Source organism: Salmo trutta, chromosome 17 (assembly GCF_901001165.1).
Source record: "Salmo trutta chromosome 17, fSalTru1.1, whole genome shotgun sequence".
NCBI lineage: Eukaryota > Metazoa > Chordata > Actinopteri > Salmoniformes > Salmonidae > Salmo > Salmo trutta.
Window position 1 is genome coordinate 24,449,083 of NC_042973.1, and position 12,378 is coordinate 24,461,460.

At 44.4% G+C, this 12,378-nt stretch overlaps 1 protein-coding gene across 4 annotated transcripts in view; it reads right to left on the reverse strand.

The window, feature by feature from the left end:
• Positions 1–12,378, reverse strand: part of LOC115151918 (cadherin-13) — a 684,830-nt gene that overhangs the window by 398,483 nt on the left and 273,969 nt on the right. For all 4 annotated transcript variants that reach the window (XM_029696266.1, XM_029696265.1, XM_029696268.1 and 1 more), the window contains 2 exons: positions 3,401–3,406; positions 3,024–3,176 (listed from right to left, as the gene is read on the reverse strand). In XM_029696266.1, coding sequence (XP_029552126.1) covers positions 3,024–3,176; positions 3,401–3,406 — 159 coding nt within the window. The remainder of the gene's footprint in view (positions 1–3,023; positions 3,177–3,400; positions 3,407–12,378) is intronic.

The window sequence follows — 12,378 nt, forward strand, 5'->3', positions numbered from 1 at the left end:
GGGGACCGTCTCTGGAGGCCCCTGACTGGGGACCGTCTCTGGAGGCCTCTGACTGGGGACCATCTCTGGAGGCCCCTGACTGGGGACCATCTCTGGAGGCTCCTGACTGGGGACCATCTCTGGAGGCTCCTGACAGGGGAAGGTCGCTGGAGGCTCCGGACTGGGCTCCGGACTGGGAACCATTGCTGGGGCCTCCGGACCGGGGACCGTCGCTGCAGGCTCCGTGCCATGGATCATCACTACAGGCTCCGCGCCATGGATCATCACTGGAGGATTTGTGCCATGGATCATCACTGGAGGCTCCGGGCCATGGATCATCACTGCAGGCTCCGTGCCATGGATCATCACTACAGGCTTCGGGCCATGGATCATCACTGGAGACTCCGGGCCATGGATCATCACTGGACGCTCCGGGCCATGGATCATCACTGGAGGCTTCGTACGTGTAGCCGGAACAGGTCTCACCGGACTGGGGAGACGCACTGGAGACCGAGTGCGCGGAGCTAGCACAGGATATACTGGGCCGTGGAGGCACACTGGAGGTCTGGAGCGTAGGGCTGGCACAACCCGCCCTGGCTGGATGCTTACTTTAGCCCGGCAAATGCATGGCGCTGGCACAGGACGAACTGGGCTGTGAAGGCGCACTGGCGACACAGTGCGTAGAGCTGGCGCAGGTAATACTGAGCCGTGGAGGGGCACTGGAGGTCTGGAGCGTAAGGCTGGCACAACCCGTCCTGGCTGGATGCCCACTTTAGCCCGGCAAGTGCGGGGAGCTGGCACAGGACGAACTGGGCTGTGAAGGCACACTGGCGACACAGTGCGTAGAGCTGGCGAAGAATATCCTGAACCGAGGAGACGCACCGGAGACCAGGAGCGCTGAGCCGGCACAATCCGTCCTGGCTGAATGCTCACTTTAGCCCGGCAAATGCGGGGCACAGGCAACGAGCGCACCGGGCTGTGAATGCGCACCGGAGATACGGTGCTCATCACCGCATAACACGGTGCCTGACTGGTCACACGCTCCCAACGGTAAGCACGGCCGCTCCGCAGCACTCTCAATGCCAGCACCTCTCTCCGGAATCTTGCATCGAGCTCCTCATTCGACTCCCTGACTGGCTCTGGTTCACCCCTCAGCTCTCCACGATAAGCACGAGGAGTTGGCTCAGGCCCCAACCCTGACTCCACCAAACTCCCCGTGTGCCCCCCTCGTGCTTGCTTTGTTGAGCTAACTCCTCGTAATGTCGCCGTTCCGCTTTCGCTGCCTCCATCTCCTGCTTCGGACGGCGATACTCCCCGGGCCTTGTCCAGGATCCTTTCCCATCTAGGATGTCCTCCCAGGTCCATTCGTCCTGACCACGCTGCTTAGTCCTTTGGTGGTGGTTAGTTGTTTAACGGCTGTCGTCGGAATGAGACCAAAGCACAGCGTGGAAAGTGTTCATGATGTTTTATTTTCACCAAAAAACACTCAAACAAAAATAACAAAAATTAAACGAAAGCGCACAGTTCTGTCAGGTACAGATACGAAACAGAAAACAACTAACCACAAAACACAGGTGGGAAAAGGCTGCCTAAGTATGATTCCCAATCAGAGACAACAATAGACAGCTGCCTCTGATTAGTAACCATACTTGGCCAAAAACAAAGAAATAGACAACATAGAATGCCTACCCCACATCACACACTGACCTAATCAAATAGAGAAATAAAACGGCTCTCTAAGGTTAGGGCGTGACAGTAAACATACATTTTGTTTTATCTAACTACATTTTTGGGCAGAAATGCCTTCTGGAACATGTATGAGCACAAAGTCCAGTGAGTCTAACCTCACACAGAGACCTCTCTGGCCTGTGTGTGTGTCAGCCTGAATTAGCAGCCATGTAATTATCCCTGATGTGATGCTGTTTCCGGGATTAGCTGGAAATGCAGCAATTTTCCTCAGATACCACAGAATTAGGTAAAGAGTGCTTCATCGCTGAAGCCACTTTGTGTGGGTGTGTGTGTATATGTCTGTGTGTGTGTATGTTCCTGCCTGTGTGTGTGAATGTTCGAGAAAAGTCCTGGGAATCAATCCATGACTCATTTCCAAATTCTGAATATATTTGTGCAGTAAATTGTTATAGCAGACCAAGGGGGAGAGAGAGTGTAACTATATGCCATCCTTGTAGCTATGTATTTTCTGGATCTACTGTGACTAACAGTACAACAGCCATCCCAGCACCAAGTCTACAATGGCAACAGGTCATGTACATAAGCAACTAGTAACAACCATGAACAGCACCTTTCAATGTAAAACTCAAAACCCAAACACAATTCTTTAAACCACTGATACATGACCATCAAACACAGACAACTAGACAGGCAAACAGCCCCTTACACAAACTCATGAAGGTGGACGCAGTCACACTCCTTTATCGAAATCTAAATTTAACTGAAGTGAAATGGCAGCCTTTAATGCGTGCATGATTGCCAGTGGGGACTGAGATTGGCAAATCAGTGTGTGTGTTTGTGTGTGTGCATGCGTGCTTATGTGTGTGTCTGTGTGGGCGATCTTTTGTGTGTGCGTGCATGTCTGAGTGTGTAGCTGGGGAGAGCAGAGGAGGGAGATGTAAATGTCAAGTGTTGTGCTTGGCTGTGTCTTATTTGAACCCACCTGGGCCTGCTGGCTCCCTCCGCTCCTCTCTCTTTCTCAAGGCAATGCTAACCCCAGAGGCACTAGGCTAAACTAGATTCTCAGTCTCTTTGTGACTCTTTTGTCACAAAGCTCCAACTTCTGACGGATAGTGTCAAGTCACCAATGAGAGAATATGATACAATTTTCACTCAGACAGATTCTGCTAGAAATATGCACAGTCTAGATCTGGCATCAAAGTCTGCAACTGACACCTAAACACCTCTGCTGTGAATTTTCTCTCATTTTATGTTTCAGCCATTTTTGTTGTACATAAACGGATAAGCATCAGCTGATGGAATCAAAATGTCGATGTTTCTTTCTGCTGTGCGCATACCCGCGGCAGGGTACTCACCATGTAGGAATTGATGGCCTCTCTGTCCAGCTCTTGGCTAACGGACACCTCTCCAGTCAGCCTGTTGATGGTGAACACCCCCTTTGGGTCCTGATCTGCACCCGACCCAGTCATATGGAAGATGTGGTTATCCTCCATGCCTGACGACATCACCTGGAGCAACACACAATAAAGTACAACAAGTAGTCATTAGCAAACTGTCAATGCTAAACGATAACTGACTGTATTTCTCCAACAAAATATATGGATTGTGTATTCATTACATATGTATTCAAATAAGGCAAAATCTTCCAAGCAAACGTCCCATTGACGTCAAAACATGAAATATTGAGATGAGAATATGGTTTGGCCAGATGTCTAATCAGATGTGTACTCACAATAAGCTAGCAAAGGCATCAACATCCACAGGTCCCAGCAGGAGAAGGCAGGTTAGAGACAAAAGAGATCAGAGCATGTTAGATTCACACTGTACTGCACACTCACATGCTCATACAAGGCTGCACATGTCAAACACAGACTGGTTTGACATGTAAAACCAGTGCTTACAGACTGGTCCCAGATCTGTGTGTGCTGTATAACCAACTCCTATCGTTGTTGTGATGCCAATCACCAAAGGAGATGGCAAGATGGCACAAACATATCTGGGACCAGGCCACAATGTCTATACTACAGGAAGATATACAGGTAATTTACAAAATAATGGAACCACTTGAGTAAATGAGGGATACAACGTTTATTGAAAGCAGGTGCTTCCACACAGGTGTGGTTCTCGAGTTAATTATGCATTTAAAATCTCATCATGCTTAGGGTTATGTATAAAAATCCTGGGCAGGCCATTATTTTGTATACCATGGCTATGCCCCCATAGGATAACAATGCCCCCATCCACAGTGGTCACTGAATGGTTTAATGAGCATGAAAACGATGTCAGCCACATGCCACTTGAACACTTATGGGAGATCCTGGAGAGGCGCCTGAGACAGTGTTTTCCACCACCATCAACAAAACACCAAATTTATTGTGGAAGAATGGTGTCACATCCCTCCAATAGAGTTCCAGACACTTGTAGAATCTATGTCAAGGTGCATTGAAGCTGTTCTGACTCGTGGTGGCCCAATGCCCTATTAAAACCTCCTCGAGTTGATTTCAGCGACCCCGCTGACATCTAATTAGCATAATACAAACGTTCCCATCAAAATCCGTCAGTTTAAACTAGAGATATCGTTTTTTTGCAATGGATGCATCTCAATCCACCACATCTGCGGTAAAAGATGACAGAGCTAGAGCGATGTTTGTCAGACCATAAGACGTTCCGGAAATCGGTCTTTTCACAACATCGTCTGTAGCGTCCGAATGGTTTGGCCTACAAACTATGACCCCTCTATGGAAAATGATACTCTTACAATGGTGTTCTCCGTTTTTCTCAACAAACCCCCACAACATTTTGGAACTTGTCTGAAGTTGGTGCAGCCGATCTGACAATTTCTGTCTGCAGCGTCCGAACAGTTTGGGCTACACACTAATATGACCTCTGTGGAAAGGTGAGACTCTCATGAACACCTACATGTCAGTTGTGTTGCTCTAGGATACCCACAGGCCTCCAAAGACATTGTCTGAAGGTCCCCTGGTACTAGTTAAAAAAAATAATTACAGTAGTTCCAAAAATAAGGGGTTAAATATATGTAAAAAAAGTTATTAACTTGACTATCTGTTGTTCCATGTAGTGAATCTGTTATTCACATTTGTTTGTATGGGCTAATAGCAGTAAAGCCAAATTAAACATTATAGCAAAAAAAATGTACATGTATTTCTTATATTTCAAGGGCAGTTACAGTACATGTACGTATATTCATTTAAAATACATGTATACTGTGTCCTTCAAACCACAAGGAAAACAATGGGTGGTTAGTTAATTTCAAACACAGATTAATGTTCTGCCGATTGACATTTTTCCCAAAATATCCTTGATTTCCTTTATCCCATAGATGCTGTACAATAGAACATGTGTTTTGAGGACAGAGTTATCATTTTAAAATAATTTTGAGAGTGCATGATGTCCATGATGAGAGTCTAATTTAGTTGCTACTCAAGTCACATGACACACAAAGAAAACACATACAGCACATGTATGTATAGGCACAAGTGTAATCCTGTGTCTATTTGTGTACAAGGAAGGCCGCATTTCAAGGTCATCTGTTGTTCCCGTATAGACACTGTGCTAATCCGCTGGTGGGGTTTGCTATTTAGAGCCATTGAAGTCCAGAGCCTTATAGGTCTAAGAGGAAATCCAACTGGGCCAGTGTAATCCCTGCAACAAATCTACAGCTTGTTTCAGCACTTCCCAGTGGAGAAGACGGGGGAGCAATGGATCTGCTGACTTCTACAGGTTTCAGATATACAAACAATAGATCCATTTTCAATCAGACTGCCTCCTGGAGTTAGTCCGGGGGGCGTTGGATAAAGGAAGTCTTTAAACGTGTGTTGGTTCTCAAAGCCGAAGGTTACCATTACTTAGGACATTTAAGCAAGCTACCTTTTTCAGGGGCATGTCCATTTTATCAAACAATCTCTGATCCCTACCAACACTTTCTTTCAGCACTCCACCACGTTGCGGCCCAGTCCAGTGGCTAACCTAAGCCATATATCTCGTAGGGCTGTGAATCATTGATGTTGGCCATTTTTGTCATGAACTTTAGTCCTAAGTGTCTGTAAGTTTTTTTGGATAAGTGTGTGCCTCCATCTCCACTACGGACGCAGAAGGAGCCATGCTCCACAGTGGGGGTAAATGGCCCCTCCCCTCTGCCTTCACCTCTCAGGGAGCTAGAAGGTCATGTCTAATGAGAGAGTGCTTCAAGCGTTCCTGGGGACTAGGGCTAAAACGCAGCCTTTCTACTCTCACTTGAAAGTGCATCTGGTATGAGGCCAGCATTCTGAGCTAGGCTCCTTCTCCTTTCTCTTCAACTCTCTCTCTCTCTCATTTCACCCCCCCACTCTCTTTCCTCTCCAAGGCTGGGTACATTGCACGTTCCACAGCCCCCCACTACTCCCTCTGTTCTCTCGCTCTCCCTCTGTGCATCTCGTTTGAAGTAGCAAAACGTCAGACTCTCAACAGTCCCAAGCCACTGGAGTATGTGGGAGAAGAAACTACAGCACCTACTCTTCATTCAGCCTTCATACATTATGTAGTACCCCTCTTTTCCTCCTCCTCCTCCTCCTCCTTCTCCTCCTCCTGTTCTCTCGTGTGGGACGCTACCGTTCTCTAGATAGGCTCTGTAATGGCCTTCGAAGAGTCCTGTGAGATGTTGCTAAGGGAGCAATTCTCTTGTAGAATACCAAGTTTACCCTTTTTTCTCATACACAGTAGCTACACTAAACACACACAGCTAGCGACTGCAATAGATAGAAATGTTTTAAAACAGTTATTAGGTAGGAAGAAAAACCCTGCAGAGTGAGTGGTAAACTGGGTCACATGAAAAAGGACCCAATATGTAGTCAGAGTTTGCTCATGTAACATCTTATTGAAGTAGCTATGCAGGCAGTGTGGAAGGTGAGTGTCAATGGGGCAATAAGTTGAGATGAATAGCAACAGGAAGTGTCATGAGGAGTTTAAAGGGTGTGTGGAGGGGGAGTGTGATCCTCTGAGCTGCTGCTGTGGAGATTCATTTCACACACATGCACGCGCATGCACAAAAAACACACACACACCCACACCCAAACCCAATTGGCCCTCTCCATAGTCTTGACAATCCCTGTGTGGGAGCTCTAGTGGGAGAACCTCAAATATTTCTATCACCTCTCATAACCATTGCAGCCAACATGAAAGAGTGCAGGGCTCTTGCTGTAACCTGCTGATGACAGGGGGGTGTGGATCCTCTCTCCATCTCCACACAACACAACAAGAGAAGAGGAGAGGAGGAGGAGGGAGCTCTACACCACTGGAGCACTTTGCAGTAGTCTCCTGATAAGCTCTGGTTGGATGAATGCTAATTATTTTCAAGTGCAATGTTGTGCATCACGCCAGTCCAAACCCATACGAAGGCTTGACTGTACACCTGACTGTGAGATCTAAAGTATGCTAATGCATGATGGCTCAGTCCACCAGCACTGTAAGACACTTCACTGACTGTAGATGAAATTCTGCCACTTAGAATTTTGGGCAAGGTGAAGTTTCCAGTAGCCTGAAAGTCAACAACAACTTGGGGCAAACAAGGCAAATGAGGAAACACAGACAGAGACGTAGAGAGCACTCACACACTCCCAGTCTCAGAGAGTGTCTTTCCGTGTCAGGGAAGAGTGGAGATGCAGTCTCTCCAGTGAGCAAACAGATTGCACCAAGATGTTCCCAAGGAGCTCTTCACAGCTCTGGAATATATTCAGAACAGAACAGGAGCCACACAAGAAGTATCTCTCTGGTTGCATAATAGGGGCATCACTGGCAGGCAGGTGGAGAGATCTTCTGCGGTGCTTCAGATATTCTAACATAGTCAAAGCAGCAGCTGATAATAGCAATCAGAGGCTAAGAACAGCCTGATTGTCTGCCCACTCTGCTGATAATTAGCAGGAAGTATATGGAGGGGCCCCTGGTCCCTGGGCCTCCTGGTCCCCCCTGGCATTGAGGTGGTGATGAGCCTCGTCCTCGTTGCACAATGTCCATCCGCTCACATCAGTGGGGAAACAATGGGACAATTTGTACCTCTGATTGGCTGTTAAGTCTTCGTTAAAGGAAATCAGCCAAGGTGTATTTGAGGAACTTTCAGGCTAAGATGAAAATGTGACAAAAGACAGTGTTAACTCCTTTGCGCAAAGAAAGTTAAAGATACTGTAAGCTTCAGTAAATTCAGTGAAGTTATTTCCATGAAGACACAGGCTGATCTACTCAGTCTGAATTAAGCTGTGTTCTGCACTGCCCTCCAACAGCATATACTGTAGTCTCTGATAGTAAAAGTCCTACTGCTCTCCCTGCAAGGTAACCATCAGAGCATTCACAAGAGAAGAATTCTATGTATATTAAATAAAACTGGAGCCTTTAATTTGTACATTTCTGTCACACCCTGATCTGTTTCACGTGTCCGTGTGCTTGTCTCCACCCCCTCCAGGTGTCACCCATCTTCCCCATTATCCCCTGGGTATTTATACCTGTGTTTTCTGTCTGTCTGTGCCAGTTCGTCTTGTTTTCTCAAGTCAACCAGCGTGTTACTCCGTGCTCCTGCTTTTTCCTTTTCTCAGTTTTTTGCTAGTCCTCCTAGTTTTGACTCTGATTCTGCCTGCCTGACCATACTGCTGGCCCTGACCTCAAGCCTGCCTGCCACTCTATACCTCCTGGACTCTGACCTTGTTATGATCTTTTGCCTGTCCACGACCATTTTCTTGCCTGCCCCTTGGATACTAATCAATATCAGAGACTCGAACCATCTGCCTCTCGTGTCTGCATCTGGGTCTTGCCCTGTGCCCTTATACATTTCTATCATTTCTCACCATCCTGACCAGCTTCCTTCCTTTTTCTTCCAGTTCCTTCTATCTTTCACTATTTTGCTCAGTCTTTTCTCAATATCACAAATAATCATACCGTTCTGATTGAGATCTTTCTCTGAATGCATTACTGTCAACTCAAAGTTTCAATGTGACCATTAATAGAGTTATCTAGGAAACAAAAGATCAAATTCATAAAATAGCTCTTAATATCCTCGTTGGGCTAGGGGGCAGTATTTTCACGTCCGGATGAAAAGCCTGCCCAAAGTAAACTGCCTGCTACTCAGGCCCAGAAGCTAGGATATGCATATTATTAGTAGGATGGAAATAGAAGTATTTGGATAGAAAACACTCAGATGTTTCTAAAACTGCTTGAATAATGTCTGTGAGTATAACAGAACTGATTTGGCAGGCGAAACCTCGAGCACAATCCATCTAGGGAAAAAATGTTTTGAGCTCAATCTGTTTTCCATTGGGTTTCTATGGCAATCCCTTTTTAATAGAAATATGCTTGCAGTTCCTATGGCTTCCACTAGATGTCAACAGTCTTTAGAAATTGGTTGATGTTTTTCCTTTGAGAAATGAAGAAGTAGCCCTGTTATTTTCATGTGTCACTCCAGGTGCACTCTAATGTTTTGGTGCGTGCGACCTGGAACGTGCTTCACTTTGTTTTCGTCCGGTATTGAGCACACTATTTCATTTCTTATATTTTATTGATTATTTACATTTTAGGATACATAAATTTGGATTTGGAACGTTGTTTGAAATGTTTGGACAAAGTTTACATGTAACTTATTAGATACTTTGTAAGCATGTTGGGCGAGTTGGAACCGGTGTTTTTCTAAATGAAACGCGCCAAATAAATGGACATTTAGGGGATATAAAAAAGCTAATTATTGAACAAAAGGACCTTTTGTGATGTTTACGTGACATTTTGGAGTGCCAACAGAAGAATATCTTCAAAGGTAAGGCATGAATTATATTGTTATTTCTGACTTTTGTGTAGCACCTGCCTGGTTGAAATCTGATTTTCATGTGTTGGTATGCTGGGCGCTGTCCTCAGATAATCACATGGTCTGCTTTCGCCGTAAAGCCTTTTTGAAATCTGACACTGTGGCTGGATTAACAAGAAGTTCATCTTTAAACCGATGTATAATACTTGTATGCTTTTTGAATTCTTACTATGAGTATTTCTGTTTTTGAATTTGGCACGCTGCAATTTCACTGGGTGTTGTGAAATCGATCCCGCTAAAGGGATTGGCGCGCGAAGGGATCCATAGGAAGATATGAAGTTGATAGCAATAACAGTGGTGTCATGACGCTGCCCTTTCTGGGTGTAGATTGTGGCTGACCCCCCCCCCACTATTTCTCCTAACCCAGGTTTTGTTATCTCAGGTCATAAATTCCTGGCAGAAACTCTTTCCCCCTGGTCATGCAGAAAGAAAGGGAGAGAGCACAGAGAGAGAACAAAGGACTTCACTTGGTCAAACTCCTAAATCCCCAAAATTAAACAATATTTCTACTTTTGACAATGTGGGAAGGGTTATGACGAGTGTGTTTCATTTGGTGATCTCATGAAGGACAGGAAACACACATAACTGTATCTCCTAAAGTGTACATTTTCCAGCTGTCAGGTTTACATCTAAATATTGTGAAACGTATGCGATTAAACATGAAACTATTTGTGAAAAGATGTAATGTGACATTAACATTCTAAATGAGTGTATGGACTTTCATATAAAGATTAACTTGTCAATGGCCATGCCCACATGAGCATAGACATTACGTCGGCGTCATGGACCGCCCTTTTCTACTGAAACGCATAAAACCCACTCCTGATGAAATTCACACCAGACCAAGCAAACCCTGGTGTAAGCTAAGGTTGCAAATGGTTGAATTTCTAAGACCAAAACATGCCGGGTGACACTGGTGTGTGAAGTGGTTTAAACTTCAACTCTACCAAAGGACAAGGCTATACCATGTGGAGCATTGGCTACACGGCTAGAAATGGTTCAACTCTGAGACTATCAATCCCTACAGAATAAGAGCTACTCTTAGACGTATAATTACTAGTCTGCAGCTAGAAATTACATAAACCTAGTACAAGAATACAGACAACCGCCAATGCACATATTCTATGAGAACGTTTCTGAATGGTACTCTAAAGTATCCATTCTAATAACCACAAAATACTTTGATCTTCGGGGAAACACAACCAGAGAGACTCTGTTGACTCTCTCAGCAGACAGACCAGATTCCAACAGAGAAGATAACAACAACTAACGGGCGTAAATATAAATTGCAATTTATTTTCGAATAAGCGGTCGTTCATGTAAAGTATTAGCAATTTCTTTGAGTGTAGTAATCGATGAGTTTCCCGCTCTTGAACTGCACACCTCTTTTCTTTTGTCTACCAAGCCGTCATATCGGCTTTGCCCACTAGGGACTTTTTCTTTGTATCATTGTTGTGTGTAATATTTACTGTGTAGGTATTTGTGATTTGATTAGTTAGTGAATAAATAATTAAGCCAATTTGTATATTGCTGATTCATAATGTATGCTAGGGTTTGTGCAGATAACCAAGTATTTTACGATGTTTGGAACAAGGTAATAATAATACATTAATGAGTGACTAATCGATCAGATATTAAAACATCTGAAGTTATATTCGGAAAATTATAGCTCTGTAAATCAACATTTTCCGTGGTGCCCTGACTTCCTAGTTAATTAAGTTTACATGATTAGTTTAATCACGTAATAATAATTACACATACAGAATTGATTTGATAAAATAACAGTCTTCACATTTAATGATAGTAGACACGACAGTGGTCAGAGCGATAACACCTTTGTTATGCTGTAAAGTGCAAGGTGAGTACTCATATATATTACATCTCCCATAAGCCACCACAAGGCCAATGTCTTACTGGGAGTGCAAGCCAGGGAAATCTGCTCTTTATTGCTTTTCCCCTTCTTCAAGATCATCTCATCAAAATGGATTTCACGTCACTTTGATTCATATGGGGATCTGTATTAGAGGCTGTGTGAGACAGTTTAGCCTAACATTGGCACTTTCACCATAATAGTGATGATTAACATGTAGAAAAACAGAAGGGAAGGAAGGATGGGATTCCTCCCCTACAGTCATCCTAACACAATTAACACAATCAATTAGACTAAATGAACAAGGCCCCAGGCACCAAGCCGGCGCACTGAGCACACTGCCTGGACAACCACTTCCTGTTCTGCTCTGGAATAGTTCTAATAAATGGTAGCTAACTACACTCCTAGAAAGAGAAAGAGAGAGAAATGGAGAGAGAGACCGAAAGATACAGAGAGTGTGTATTCAGAATGAACAAAGTGCTCCTCTATTATTTTGCTGAGTTAGAGCAGGATACTGGTATTGGTATTTTTATATTTTATTAGGATTCCCATTAGCTGTAGCAAAAGCAGCAGCTACTCTTCCTTGGGTCCACACAAAACATGAAACTTGACACAATACAGAACATTAATACACAACAGCTCAAGGACAGAACTACATACATAAAAAAATACAAAAGGCACACGTAGCCTACATATCAATGCTGCAATACACACAAACTATCTAGGTCAAATAAGGCTGAGACGTTGTGCAGTGAGGTGTTACTTTATCAGTTTTTTAGCAATAGGAGATGGAACGGAGTTCCATGCAATAATGGCTTCATATATTACCGTATGCTTTCTTGGGGCCTGTGAAAAGACCCCTGGTGGCATGTCTGGTGGGGTAAGTGTTGTGTGTCAGAGCTGTGTGTAAGTTGACGATGCAAACAAGTTGGGATTTTCAACACAATGTTTCATATAAAAAGAAGAAGTGACTCAACTCTTAACCAAGAGAGACTGTCATGCA